The sequence below is a fragment of the Ochotona curzoniae genome, unplaced genomic scaffold, assembly GCF_017591425.1.
Source record: "Ochotona curzoniae isolate NIBS_2020 unplaced genomic scaffold, NIBS_Ocur_1.0 contig_2599, whole genome shotgun sequence".
In the NCBI taxonomy this organism is placed as follows: domain Eukaryota; kingdom Metazoa; phylum Chordata; class Mammalia; order Lagomorpha; family Ochotonidae; genus Ochotona; species Ochotona curzoniae.
Genome location: NW_024465520.1, coordinates 7,524,944 through 7,540,275, shown reverse-complemented (window position 1 = coordinate 7,540,275; position 15,332 = coordinate 7,524,944). Strand labels below are relative to the sequence as shown.

At 44.3% G+C, this 15,332-nt stretch overlaps 1 protein-coding gene across 3 annotated transcripts in view; it reads left to right on the top strand.

Annotated features, from left to right (window-relative positions):
• CLRN1 (clarin 1) overlaps nt 1–15,332 on the top strand; it is a 42,009-nt gene that overhangs the window by 20,252 nt on the left and 6,425 nt on the right. Inside the window, exons 2-4 of one of the 3 annotated variants that reach the window (XM_040974918.1) lie at nt 7,340–7,519; nt 8,418–8,438; nt 9,550–9,567. The exons of 1 other annotated variant lie outside the window; for it this stretch is intronic. In XM_040974918.1, the coding sequence (XP_040830852.1) occupies nt 7,340–7,519; nt 8,418–8,438; nt 9,550–9,567 (219 nt within the window). The remainder of the gene's footprint in view (nt 1–7,339; nt 7,520–8,417; nt 8,439–9,549; nt 9,568–15,332) is intronic. One more of the 3 variants, XM_040974919.1, reaches the window with a different exon arrangement.

The following is a 15,332-nucleotide window of genomic DNA, read 5'->3' as shown; positions in this document are numbered from 1 at the left end:
GGTCGCCCCATTGGACATCTCACTTATGCAAGAAAATGGAGACTTGTCACCTGCTCAGGAAGCTCGAACCTGGAATGCTCTCCTCTGTCAGTTTTCCTTTTCCTTTCTTTTCAGGAAACCCTTCCTTCTTGTGTCCCAAATTGTTATATCTCTAGAAAAAAAAAAGCCTATTGTTCCACACCCTTTATTAAATCAGGTATCTTATGGGCATTGTTCACAACGGTAAAATGTATTCTTTTGATGTGAACAGGTCTATTCATTTCAGCCAATGCAGTTAGACCTGTGAGGATCAGGTCAATGGAGATACAATATTTCCTTCATTCCCCAAACCCTCTCTTGCTCCCCATCCCACTGGGGGAGCCCACAGAACTATGCTCTGCCCTCATTATCCTGTCTCTTGCAGAATGTTGCGCTCATAGAGTAGGCCGTTTCTTGTGTCTGCCTGGTACACATACAAAACATGTTTACAACGTAGGGCACGGATTTAAACATGAACATTAAACTGAAATCTGGAAGAAGAAAATTATAAAAGAAAATATTTGTGATCTTGTGCTAAGCAAAGTCATCTAAGATTTGGCATAAGAAAATGGATAAGTTGAACTTCATAAAAATAAGAACTGCTCTTCAAAGGGCACTCAAAGAGAATGACAGGGGCCCAGAGCAATGGCTCAGTGGTTAAATTCTTGCCTTGCAAGTGCCGGGATCCCATACGGTTGCTGGTTTGTGTCCCAGCAGCTCTACTTCCCATTCAGCTCCCTGCTTGTGGCCTGAAAACAGCACCAGAGGATGGTCCAAGCCCTTGCACCTCAGCACCCATGTGGGAAAAATGGAAGAAGCCCCTGGCTCCTGGCTTTGGATCAGCTCAGCTCTGGCTGTTGTGGCTATTTAAGGAACGAACCAGTAGATGCAAATTCTCTGTGTGTTCGTGCAGGTGCGTTTCTCCTCTCTATAAATCTGCCTCTCAAACAAAGATGCGTAAATCTTTTAAAAATGAAAGTTAAACTACACAACTATTCAAAGGGTACCATTAAAAAAATAGAAAGAGCTGCCACATGCCAGCAAAAATGCAAAACATCAGGGACTTCAAACACTCCTGGCAGAAAGGCGGAACTGGCACCAGGGCTTTGGAAAACACCTGGCTTTTCTCTAAACATTACACACACAGGTGCAGGAGGCAGGGGGCAGGTGGAGCACAGGCACGAGGAGCTCCCAGATGATGGAATTATTCTGTATTTTTCTTGCATTATACAATACATTTAAAGCAAATGCTATGCAATCGCTGGTTGTTTTATGTTGATTGTTCTGCATTGCTCTTTAGAGAAGTGTGCTGATCTTGGGTTGGAAAGAGGGGAGCTGGGCTCTGGGTGTTTTCAGGATGACAGCTAGATGCCCTGATGCAAAGACCTGGAGAGGGAATCCACGCTCAGAGACCCAAAAGGAGGGAGCAAGATTCTGAACACACAGCCCGAAGCCATGCCACTACCGTGGCATCAACTGCCTGTTACAGTAAAAAAAATTCTCTTTCACTTGTCAACAGCTAATCAAGTAATTTCTGGAGGCCAGAAGTGACTTACTAGACTAATGATACCTCCTCCACCAATCAAAAAGCTCAAGTGCTTTTTCTGTACTATAATCTAAAACCTTAAAAAAAAAAACAGAAAGACCAAATAAGACCCTAGCTACACAATATTCAGCATCATTAAAGGAACATCTCCTGATATTTGTTGTTGCTGTTTTGAAAACAGCAAGTAAGAGAAGTGGATCAAGGGGGAGGGAAAGCAGAGGGCATGGGAGAGGGAGAGAGAATGAGACGGGCACTAGGAGTTCCATCCAAGTCTCCTGTGAAGGTGGCAGAGATCGCATTACCGAGCCATTGCTGCTGCCGCCCAGGAGGCAGGGCGAGGCTGAGAATCAGACCCAGGTGGGTCGATGGGGGCTGCAGGTGCCCTAACTGCTGGGCCAGATGTCTGCCTTAGACACAGGGACTTCTGATCTAAAACGACAGAAGGAAAGGAAAAAACTGAGAGAATGCAAGCATAACGTGCAGCAGTAAGGATTGAAAAAGAATTTATAATAATTAAAATGCAGTGCCTGACTAGATTTGGCTTCTAGATTTTGGCTTCTAGATTTTTGGCTTCTAGATTTTTCTTTCCAGAAACAAAATCAGGGCAATTTCTTTCTACAGTTGTTTCAATCTGGCAACAATTTTCAATTTAGACAATTAGAGTGTCAGAGGTTTCACAGGTGGGGAGCTGCATGAAGGCAGGTATTTTTGGTAACGACTATAGAGACACCAACTCAACAACTGACCCAGTGCAAGAATAGCAGGTTAGATTGGTTGTGCTGTGTTACCACTTGGAAATAGCCTAAGGCAGGAAGTGTAAAGTAAGGCCGGCTGTGTCCCTGGAACTATAAGACAGTGATTTGCCTGGCAAACAGAGCCTAGTGGCCCCTGCAATGTGCCTGGCAAACAGGGCCGACTGGCCCCTGCAATCACTCACGGGAACTCGGCTGCTGTGAGCGTGCAGCCTGGGAGTTGCCACCACCCATTCCCTCAAGCTGAGGAATTATATATATAATTTGTCCACCCAATTACCCATTATTAACATAACCAAATAAAATCAGTTACAATTATAAAATATCACCTAATCTCCAATCCACGTTCAATTTTTTTCTAATGAGCTCAAACTCTGCCAAATGATTTATTCAAAACACAAACCGTATCTACAAATAATATCTACGCTTTGCATTCGGGTGCTTCTTTCCATTTATACCAGCTGCAGAGATATATGTATTTCACCTTTAATTATTAAAAGGTTATTTACGTCTTCACTGGGTAGAAATGCTTGTGAAAACGTTTCTAAAAAAATGCCAAACCATCAGGTAAAGGTTCAGAGTTGGGCAGGTGTTTGGTTCAGCCATGAAGAAAAAGGTAAGAGGGTCTACATCCCACAGCAAGTAGCTGGTTTCTTCTGGCTGCAATGTTCAATTCCAGCTTCCTGCCAGCATGGCATCAGGAATTGAGTCCTTGCCACCCATATGGGATTGAAATCTGGGTTCCTGGCTTCTGCATCCTAGCCACCGCGGGTATTTGGGGAGAGAACAGCAAAGAGAAGAATCTCTGTCTGTCTCTACCTCTCTCTCTTTCTCTCTCCATCCTCTCTCCCTCCATCCTTCCTCCCTTTGTTTGTCTCAAGTAAAAAAAAAAAAGTTTAATAATTAAAAGAATAAAGAGGTGGAGGAGGCTGGGGCTTCTTCCAGTCCCCTTCTCCTTTCTCTAGCTTCTCCCTTGGCCACATCCATTCCATTGTGGGTAGTTTATTTTATTCTATTTTTAAAGATTTATTTATTCAAAAGGCAGTTACAGAGAGAGGGAGAGATAGAGAGAGACTTCTCATCTGCTAGTTCACTCCCCGAATGGCCACAATGACCAGCTCTGGATCATACCAAAGCCAGGAACCAAGAGCTGCTTCCAGGTCTCTCACATTGGTAGCAGGGTCCCAAGTACTTAGACCAGCTTCCCCTGCTTTTCACAGGCCATGAGCAGGGAGCTGGACAGGAAGTGGAGCAGCAGAGACTTGAATCGTCACCCATAAAGGATGCCAGCATTGTAGGCATCAGCTTTGCCCACTATACCATAGTGCTGGGCCATCCATTGTGTTTTGATCCCAGGGCTGGGACCAGGGTGAGGCCATGGAGGCATCCTGCACCTCAAATCTAAGACATCCACTTTGGGCTTCATGCAAATGAAGGGCTGGCACCCAAAACTGATTGCATCTCATTCCAATCGCTAGGTGCCTTGCTTGCCTCAGTTAGGCTCAGCCCTGCTACTCACATTAGTTTGCTCCTTGACCCCTGACATACAGACCCTACATGATATAGGTATAAGATCTAAATGGTGCCTCATACTTCAATATCTAAAGCAGAATTCTTACTTCACTTCTTGCCCACATTGCCAAATCTTTCCTCTGCTTGCTGAAAAATTCATGGAAAATGCATATTTTGAAAGGCTATGCATGGATTTCTTTTTTTTTTTGGATACCAAAATAAACTTATTTTTTAATTCCATTTTCCACTAGCTTTTGGAAATACCCTGGTATCTCAGCTAACAGTATCACTCCTTATTGGATTGCTTAGGCGAAGATCTTCTATTTCCCCAACTTGACAGCTTGTCACCACCTTAGGCACGGCTCCTGTCCCTTTCTCTGCAAATAGCTTCCCCCAGGTCTCTCCGAAGCACGTTGTCCTCTGTCACCCCCTTAGTCACCGCTGGGCAGTCAGAGCGGTCTTGGGGCATCAAGAAGATGATAATGTCACTCTCCCACTCAGGAATCTCCAGTGGCTTCCCAGTCAATATAGAAAGAACTGTAGACTTCCGACTAGGATCTCATCCACCTGCTCCCACCAGTCAGCAAGTTCCAGGCGCTGGCTCACTCCTTCTCACGGAATTGTTCTTCTGCTTGATCTTTTCATGCATCTGTCTTCTCATTCCGCATTTCGATCTCAGCTCCAGGGCCACTTCCCTGACCATCTCATCCTCTCACCAGCTCATTCCAAATCCCTGATTGCTGTTTCACTGGACCACAGCAGTGGTACCTGAACGCACAGTCATCCCTAGACATGTGTGGACACTGAGTCAGGACTGAGCCAGAGAGGGGCAGCCTGCTGAGAGGGGTTGGTGGGAGGGGGGTGGACGTGGGATTGTTCTGTGGGGATCAGAGCACTGTAGCCATGATATCCTGGTAGAGTCAAGCTTATACTAAATTCACTTTTGCAGATACAAAATCCATGAATTCTCCAGTGTTACATAAAAAGGTGTGCTGTCTGCTTATAACCTAATTACATTGTCTAGGACACTCTGTCATCTCTAGATTACTTATAATGCCTAAGAAAAAGTAAATTACATGTAAGCAGTTGTTATACAGCATTGTTGAGAAAGAAACATTGACAAGGGAAAACAAAGCCCGTATGTGTTCCGTACAGATGCTATTTTTTTTCCCCTGAATATTTTCCATCCCCGGTTTGTTGCACCAGCAGCCGTGAACATCCAGGGCCAACCACATCCTATTGTTCCCACTACATATCAGCCCACCACAAAACTCAGCAGCTTAAAATAAAAATGCATGAATTCAGTCTGGTTTTGGTCCCTCTCCCGCACCGTGGCAGGTACCCAGCATCTAGGTTACAGTCATTTAGTGGCTTTCCTGGTTAGATTTTTTTTTTTTATAAAATTTTATTTTAACATTCTTTACATAGTTAATTAGGGTAAGAAGGTTCAAGGGCTACAGGAAAGTGGATAATCCTAGTATGTTTTCCATATTGTTACCTTCATGTTTAAAGGGGGGTATTAAGGGAGAAGCCCACCCAATTTCCCACCCTCCCCAGGTCCCGGATGTAGGGCATGCTCTGAGGTTCTTGCTCAAGTGGTTTTGATATTGCAATAGTTATGAATTGCTGTCAATCTTGCCACTCCAAGCACTATGCGGTCTTTGAAAAATCCACTGATTGACATAGTCCACCATAGCTGAGATAGTTGGTTGACCTGTTCCGTCTTCTCTCTTTTCTTCGTCAGGATTCTGAGTCCAGTATTTAATTAGGAAGATCTCCTAAGAAACTTCTTGTATGTGCTAACAAGTACAGGGCCAGGCACCGTCCATCGCTCCAATCAGCTGGTGGTTGCAATTGTTGGGTTGGTTCTGTTCTCACTCCCGACTTCCATTGGAACCAATGGGTGTTGCAGTCCAGCCTGGTTCTGCCCAGCACATACTTGGCCCTCACCTAAACCAGTGGGAGCTGCAGCCTAGTTGGAGCGACCCACAATACCCCCACCAGGCCCACCCCCTGCCCTGGTTTGCCAGTAAGTGTAGCAGTAATTCCTGGTTAGATTTTGAACACAGCTGCTTCTGTGCAAGTCTGCTGCCTCTGGGCTCCTCGGGGTGCCTGGACTTCCTGCATGTCAGCTCAAGTCCCCAAGAGCGAAGCAGCAGAAACTGCAGGTCCCCTTGTAGGCAAGGCCTGGAATTGACGTCCTGGAGTTCCACTGCCGGACGCAGGAGATCCAGGCAGTCACAGGCCTGCCCAAGCTTACGGGCATTGAGGAAAAGACCCTGCCTCTTCAAAGGAAACTGATGTGTATGGAAGAAGGGGAGTCACGGAGAGTGGTCATATTTTTAATTTGTTGTTAATTTATTTGAGAGACAGCAAGCCAGAGAGAGCGTGTGTGTTTCCACCTACTAGTTCACCTTGTAAATGCCCACAATGGCCAGTAGCCAAAACCTGGGAGCCAGAAACTCAATTCAGGCCTTCCACACTATTGACAGGAACCCAGTCTCCTGAGCCATCACCTCCCCTTCCAGGGTGTGCATTACTAGGAAGCTGGATGGAGAGTGGAGCTGGGACTTGACTCAAACCCAGGAACACCAGCATGGGCTGTGGGCATCTTAGGCCAACCACATGCCCCACGTAGTGGCCACCTTGGGAGATAGAGTTTCAAGGGTGTTTATTTACTTGCTTCCTGTCTGTCTACTTGTGCTTGGTTGTAAGTTCCATGAGAAAAGAAGGACTTGATTTTGCCTGATCGTTATACATGCAATTCCCAGAACAGTGCCTGCAACAGAGTGGGCACTGAGTAAGTCAGTTGAGTACTTGATAAATGTCAGGGAAAGTCAGAGGGGCTCAACTGACCTTCTTCAGACTGGCCGTGCCCAGACTGCGGAGGCCAGGGCTTCTGCAAATAAGACCCTCCACCCAAAAAGTCTTTTATTTCCCCTGCAAAGAAGAACTTGTACTGAACACAAAACCTAGAAATGGGAAATATGGGTATTTTTCAGCACTAGAAATTATTTTCCCACAGCTTTGTGCCACATCAAAATATTTAAGTTAGCTGAAAAATAGCTCATTCTGTATTCTGGGTGGCCTTGAAACCATTTTTGGGGGGAATGGACATGGAGACAAAGTAAATCTAAAAACATGATGTTTGAATTTCCCCAAACATTCCCCAGATTTAATGGCATTATGAAATACTACTGAGAAATGTCATTAAAAGTTTGATCATTAAGATCTATAGTTTCAGGTTATGTTAATTAGATAATTACATGTGAACAAGGACAGGAAAAAAAAAAAGACCTCAAATCTCCCTTCTAGTTTTTACTGGTGAATTCTAGAAAATGATCCTATTTTTAAACCTTTTTGTAAATCCCTTGTAAATTAGCAAGTGCGAATATACTCGTCAGAGGGATTTTTAGCGATTCTGAAATTTTAAAAGAGGGATTTAATTTGTTTAATTATGCTTGCAAACTGCTGCTAATAAAATTTCTTCTAATTTTTGTTCTGTCTTCAGTTTTCCCAGATTTGCTCCAAGCAATCCCAGTGAGCATCCACGTCAATGTCATTCTCTTCTCCACAATCCTTATTGTTTTAACCATGGTGGGGACCGCCTTCTTCATGTACAATGCTTTTGGAAAACCCTTTGAAACCCTACATGGTCCACTAGGACTGTATCTTTTGACTTTCATTTCAGGTAAGTAAAAAATTATCTTTGAACGCAAATGTGTACATAGATGAATGTTCACTGTAGAACAAAAAAAAAAAGTGGGAAGTATCCCAATTACCCAACCAAGGGGAATTCAGGTACTGTATCATACTCATTTATATGAATGATGTGCTGGCATTAAATTATATCTTGATAGATAATATTGCCGCATTTGGTGGTCACTGGCTGACCACTGCCCTGTACTGGAGGGGTACTCAGGGAAGGGGGAATGAGAAAAGGTTGACTGGTGAGTGCTGGTGATTGGATTGGAGTCAGAAGTTCTGGGGTTCTCTTGCATAGTAGGATAACGAGAGGTGATGTCAATGTTCTTTATATTTCACTAATTAAAACAAACTGAAAAAAAAACCAGGGGGTAGGAATTAGGATATTTTCACTATGAAGGCGTATTAAATGCTTGAAAAGAAAAACATATTTACTCTGGCTATTAAACACTATGTACATATCAGGAAACATCACACAGTATCCCACAGATATGCATAATTTTAGTATCCCTATTAAAAGTTTTTAAAACAAAAAAAATTATTTTTGAGGGTATAATAAAAAATTAGGTAAACAGCATACAAAATTTTGTAAACATGAATGCAGGTTGATTAAATACTAAAATACAGCATACACATGCAAAATACATTTTGCATGTCTTACATATGCATTGGTATGTAGATACAGGTATGTGTATATATGGAAACTGTCAGGTAAAACTAGGATCTGTTGTTTGCATTTATCTCTGATCAGGGAAACACTGGGTGATTTTAAATTTTTTATAGCTATCAGTATTCCTAAATATTCTATAATGTACTTTTAAAATTTATTATCTAAATAAATGCCATCACAAAAGAGTAAAAAAGCAGTGTTCCACTCACATGAGTCGCCTTATTTACAGCAGGAAGTATTTGGTAAAACCTAACAGAAGGTGGGTCAGACCAAGGATACACTCTAAACCCAGGAAGTATTTCATTAATAAATATGTGTCACTCAATTACCAGGGCTGACTGATGGAAAAGAATATAAAATACAGTTCATGCCACAGGGCACTTACAATATATTTACAAAGCAGAAAAGAAAAAAAGCTAAGAAAATGACAACCAGACACATACATAATCCACATGTAGATGTTCCTCTTCCGGTGGTCTGTTTCCACTGCATTTCAGACTAGCAAAAACGGTTTCCGAGGCTAGTACTCCTATTGAGGGTTTCCTGGAGAAAGATTACAACTCACTGCATTCAGCAAACCCTGCTAGATTGCTTCTTCTAAAGTTGCCCTTTGCCTTCTGCCTCCTGACCCCAGGCCAGGGGCTCCTTCTTTCTCTGCACACTACTTCCTTCTCCCACACAACTCCTCTTCACTCGCAAGTACCTGGAAGATTCTCTCTATAGAGCAAAGCCCTGCAGTTAACAACGGCTCACTCATCTCACGTGGCTATGTTGGTCCTGTCTGCTGTCACCTGAGTGTACTTCCTATGATCTTCCCCGATCTTGCTAACCCAGCTGTTCACCCAGGTAAAGCATCTAGTGTGGAATCTGCTAATATTCTCTCCACATTTTCACAAGTCTATGATCCATTTGCCCCTGGTCCAGGTCATGATTAGCCTGCGTGGGTAGAAGCCGAGTGTTTCTCATCTTTGTATCTCTGACCAAAGCATCCAGCTTGAGGCTTGGCCCGCAGTAAACCAATCAATACATGGAACACATAAAAGGGTTTTTGGGAAATGCATTTTATAAGAAAGAAATGCATGGATTGGTAACAATATTTGCACCAAAATAAACTTGCTTTTGAATTTGATTTGATGCAAACGTTTCTGAGGCACAGTTGGGTGCATTTGAGGAAGCTAGCCCAGGAAGGAGACGTTAACATGGTCACCTAGACAGTACAGGACAGAATTCCAATGACTTGGGATTAACAGAACAGGTGCATGGAGTCAGCAGAACATGAGCCAGAGAGGAATGGGCTGAAGCATCAGTAGGGAGAAGGTCAAGGGCTTTACACCAGGGCATAAGAGCAAGAACTCAGGAGCAAGGTGTGGGCCAACAAACCAAGACCCACTGAGTCAACTGGAACCTGGCTAGATAGCAAAAGGCACACTATTTTGTCAGAGAAAATCTATTACATACCAGTGGTTCTCAAAGTAAGGTCCCAGGAGAGCAGTATCTGCATCATCTAGGATCTTGTGGCAAAGCAATATCTCAGGCCCCACCCCAATCAGAACCTTGGGGTGTGTGGCTCAGCCATCTGCATTTCAAGAAGCCCTTCAATTGATTTTGATGCAAAACCAAGTTTGAGCTCTAGGAAATTGACGCAACAGGTGTCAGATGACTGAAGAAAAATATAAAAACCAAAAGGAGACCGAGGTAGGAGTTGCCATCCCTGCAGATTAGAACCAAAGCATTTAGGGTTACCAGAACCTAGAAGTTGGAAAAGAAGCCCCACAGCCCTGAACCTTAGACCTGGAGGATCTGCACTGTGCCTTGGTGGGATGCTGTGGGGAGTTGGAAACATCCCATTGCTGCTTCCGGGGACAGGGTGGGTTGGGGGTGTGATATTTCGGAATAGACACTTCTCTCTCCTCACAAGGCTCATTTTTGGCAGAGCCTAAGGGGAGGGAGTTGGCAAAGCCAATATCTTGGTTTAGGGAACCTTGCTCCAGTAACCCAAAGCACAGCAACAAAAAGCTGATTTGGAGCCAGAACAGCTTACTAGTCATTAGCATATCCATCTAGCACTGCAGTTCCTCCATGACATTTAAAACAGCAGCCCATTTGGAAGAGAGATTATTCAACACAGCTTTGATGGACAACCAAACTACCAGTATTTGAATAGCAACGGGATTCAAGGAATGCCGAACTTAAGTCCTAGATCTCACCTTGGCCTTTTTTTCTTTTGGCTCAACCTAATGCCAGAAGAACCAGAGCAAGCACTTATATGCAGGAAGAGTTGGACCCTGTACTTACTTCCCTATCTTGTTCAGCAGCAAACTTGTGAAAGCAGGTGCTCAGTAAGGGTCTGTGAAGCAGGGAAGGAAGGAAGAACCAGGGAGAAAGTTAAGCAAGGAACCTGCTCAACATCTTGCAAAGAGCAAAGGCCTATGCTTCCAAACCATCCAGTGCTTTCTCCATCCCACCCCTCCAGGTCTCTAATCCTTATTTTTAAGCTCCAAACTTTACAATAATTTTTAAAAACTGTATATAACAACTAAAGCACGCCTGAGGGTCAAATAGGATTCTTTTCAATCACAGACTAGCTTGTCTCCCCTTAAATCCATATACGGTGCCCAGAGCCCCCTCAAGTTTTGGAAGTGTTTTTCTAGCATTGTAACATTCAGGCAAGACCCCAGTTCTAAACGCTTACTATGGTAGGGAAGAGTTCTTTTCACAAACGTTTAAAATGTCAACCCCATGCACTGACACTTGGAGGCCAAAGGTTGTATTTGGGATGGGGGTGGAGGAGTCACAACCAAGAGACCCCAGAGGTAACTCTCTCCCATGGGATTTCCTCCTGTCTCTCTCAGTGGTGTGCACTGCCCAGGCAGCCTCACTTCCTGTTAACAGAAAAAGACCTCTTCTGCCTTTTCTCCTCCCCACTCATTTTTGGCTCCTGAGGGAGCCTCCTTGTGCTAAAACCATCGCAGGACCACTTATTTAACAGATTTTCTTCTGCATGGAAACCCAAGCCCTGGCATCCTGGAGCAAGGACAAAGTAGAAAAGGGAAGGGAAAAAAGTTCTTCCGCATCATCTGTCTAGAACGTGCTGCTTGGTCACAGTGCCACAGGCATCTCCTTCTGACTCCTGCTGTGGGAAGAGAAGGATAATCCACTGGGATGGGGCCAGCAAGTGTTTCAGCCACCCTAATTCTCCTCACACTGAGGGCCTAATAAGCCATTGCCTTCTGGGGCAAACACCCATCCATCCCCTGCTCCAAGCTCCCAGCTGGGTTCCCATTCCTCAGCCTTGACCATATAGCATTTCTGACCATCACTGCCACCAGCACCTTGTGTGTTAGGTAATTTTCTCTCTTCTCATCTTGTAACTTGTAAGCCAAGTTCTGAGAAGCTCTTTTCCCAAGATAGGACTTATATACTTTCATGGTTCCTCATAATTCATTTTGGGCAGTGATTTTCTTTCTGGGCTGCACTTGCAAACCACCTGAAGACCTTTCTCACAGTACTGAGTTCCATACCACACTGGTTAAATTGGAGTCTGTAGGCAGGGATCGCAGGGATGGGGGTGGGCATTCGCTTTTCATTTGGCCATCGTGGTAATTCTATTACAGAATGTTGAGGACCACAGATACAGACACACTGTGTTTATTTGCAAACACAACTCATCACCTACTATGTGCTGGCCACTGTAATAGACACTGACAAGTCAGACACAGTCTTGTCTTCTTGGTACTAGAAATCCAGGTTAAGAGTCAGACAAAAGTGTATGCTGAGATTAAATGGTTTCAGATTGCAATCATTTCAGGAGGCATTAGTTGGTCTCTACGATAGGAGACAATAGCAGGTGTCAGGTTGTGATGCAGTGCCAGAGAAGGCTGCTTCCAGGAGCTGAACTTGTTGTTTTACTTGAAAGGTAGAGAGAGAGAGAAATTTTCCATCTGCTGCTTCACTCCCCAAATGCCCTGAAAAGCCGGAGCTGGGCCTGGCCAAAGCTGAGAGCCTGTCACTCAGTCTAGCTCTCCCATGTGGGCGTCAGAGATACAACCACTGAGAGCCTCCATTTTCTGCCTGCCAAGATGTACATTAGCAAGCAGCTGGATCAGAAGTAGAGCTGGGACCTGGACCCAACTTGGTATGTGTATGTCCTAAGTAGTAAATTGATTTATGTGCCAAGAGCCCACCTCAATAGCTGAGTAAAGGATCTAAAAACCCTCGTAGAAATCACCAAGTGGAGAACTTTAAGAAAAGGGTTCAGCTTGCCATAGGAACTAAAGGAAACCCCATGTGTGGCCAGTGATCAGCAGTGAGGCAACAATGGCCACAGCAACAACAAAAAAGTAAATAAGCAATCAAGAAGTGAGAATTCATTTGATGCCAGTTAACATCAGACCTCAAAAGCCATGACAAGTCTTTGAGAACTGATTCTAATGTTAATGAGAAACTTTTGAAAGATTTTAAGATGACTGATAGCTGTATTGCATTGGAGATGGGGTTGAATAGATTCTAAAATGTTCTGAAAGTAGATCTAAACTTTTCTTTTGCAGGTAGCTTGCATGATATAATAGACAATGGTGGCATTCATTAAGATGGATAAGACAAGGAGATGAACAGGCTGGTGGCTAAGGACAAGGGCAAGCTGGGGAGAGAAGCTGAAACCCTGAGATGCAGTGTGCTGCCCAAGGCAGGTCAAATCCACACGCTTCAAGACAGAGAGTTCAAGGGGAGAAGTCGAGCAAAGGGCTGGAAATATGAGTCTGGCACTTGGGGAAGAGGTCTAGACGGAAAGCATAATTTTAGGCATTGCCAGGATATAGATATTATGTAGAACAATGAAAATGGATGAGATCATCTAGGGAGAGACTGTGCAGAGAGAAAACTTGGCCCAGCAACCATCGCTGCAGGACACCATCAGTCAGGTTGCAGGAGCAGGAAGAGGGGCTGGCAAAGGACACTGGTGGGGAATATCCAGAGAGGAAAGAGAAAAGCAGAGAACAGGTGTTCTGCCAGGGAGAGGCCATACCGGGGGAATGTGTCAAGAGCATCCCGCAACAGGGAGCTTTGAGTGAATGAATGAAGGGTGGAGGCAGGGGAACACAGGAGGAGAAAAAGAGGTTGGAAAAAGAAAATCTTCCTTTGGATTTATAATATGGTGGGAGGGAAAGAGCCAGAGGAGTACACAAGTTGAGAAGCAGAGAGGGAGCCATCTGAGCACAGAAGTAACTAGACCATAGTTTAAAATTGGAGTAGTGATATTTGAACATCAATTCTAGATGTTCCCCCACTGGTGGTCAGGGCTTATCCCAGATTTGCACATGAAAGAGAACAGAGCAGGTGGATTAGTGGTACAGCATCCGAGGTTCAGTGACAACTCTGAGAATGTGAAAGACATTGGCTCAAGTCTTTTTTGGGCAATAAAACCCAGCAAATCTGTTGAAAATTGTGTTTCCAGTCTTCTTTTATATATGGTATCATATTGTGTGAGTTATACCAAGCCAGGCAAACAAAGACAATTGCTATCTTTTTTCAAACGGGGGATGCTTCTGGGATGGGCCCAATTAATTATGATAATTACAAGGATGGCATGGAACATAAACAGGCGCAGTGGTGAATGAAGCATGGAGACAAGAAAACAAAGAACAGCACAAAAATAGAAAAATGTTCATGGTATATAGCACTTTCAGTATTAATAAGACTGGCTTCTGCAATGTGTCTAGGGAATATTATTCTGCAGTTGTGCTGGAGTGGGGAACAGAGTCTGTGTCTTGTTCCCACTCAGGTCCTCATGGAGGAGCTACCATTCAGGAGTCTGAGGGACCCAGAGTGTTCAGCCATCAAAGCCACTAAGAGCCTGGGGAAGGAGGAAGGAATGGTGGGAGGGAAAGGCAGCAATGAAAACAGAAACCATGTATATACAGGTGTTCTGCCAGTCTCTCCACATAACCCTTGGGAAAGAGGTCACAGAGGGAAAAGAAAGTAACTTGAGACAGCCCGTGATGTCACTGGGCAAACACTTGGCTTGCATCACCGGGCCAAGAGTGTTGGACCCAGGCTGAGGTCAGGTTGAAGATTCTGTAAGAGGACTGCATTGCATTTGCTTTTGCACAGGGATACTCTGCAAGCGGATGCTTAGGATTTTTCTATCACAATTGCAAAGAGACGCACACTGTATTCAGAACCTGTGTCCTCTCTTCCCAAAGCCTCAGACATCACTGTCAGCTCCCCAGCCCTGCTTGAGGTGCTCACTGCAGATGCACACACAGATGGCTCAACTCTCAGTGCACTTTGCTTTCCTTGCTTCCTCCCCCTGCTCAAACCTCCTGGCTCCTCTGTGCTTGGTGCCCACAGCGTGGAATACTCTTCTGCCCAGATGCCTGCCTTTTCCCTCCCTTCAAGATACGCTCAAGTGTTATCTTCCCTAGGAGTCCTTTCCTAATCATCCTTTTCTTAATCTTCCGAGTGCCCGCCCTGCCTCACTCTCCTCCTCAATATAAAATGGGAAGACTGGGCTTAGCCTCTCGAGCTTTCCGGCTTGCTCTCTTTCTCTCCATTGCTCCCTATCACTGAAGCTTCAAGAAGAAAGAAACTTTTGTCTATTCTATTCATTGCTGTAACCCCATCGCCTGGACCAGTGCAACAAGCATACAACAAATAGCTGTTGGACAAATAAGTCACCTACAAGTAGATCTGTATATTTCCTACCAACAAATGATGTTCTTCTTTTCTGAATATCAGTTCTAATTAAGTCAGCATTGTGGGGTTCCTTTTCTTTCTCTCTCTCTCTCTCTCTATCTCTCTGTGAAAGATTCATTTTTATTTGAAAGGCACCTTTACAGAGAGAAGGAGAGACAGAGAAAAAGTCCTCCTTTTGCAGGTTCACTTTCCACATGACCACAATAGCCAGAGCTGGACAGATCCAAAGCCAAGAGCTTCCTTCTGGGTTTCCCATGTGCAATCAAAGGCTCAAGGACTTGAGCCATCCTCTGCTGCTTTTTTGGCCAGAAGCAAGGAGATGTATTGGAGTTGGAGCACCTAGGTCTCCCATATGGAATGCTGACACCACAAAGTGGAGGGTTAGCTTGTTGAGCCATGGTGCCAGTCCCCTACACTGAGTTTTTAAGACCTATCT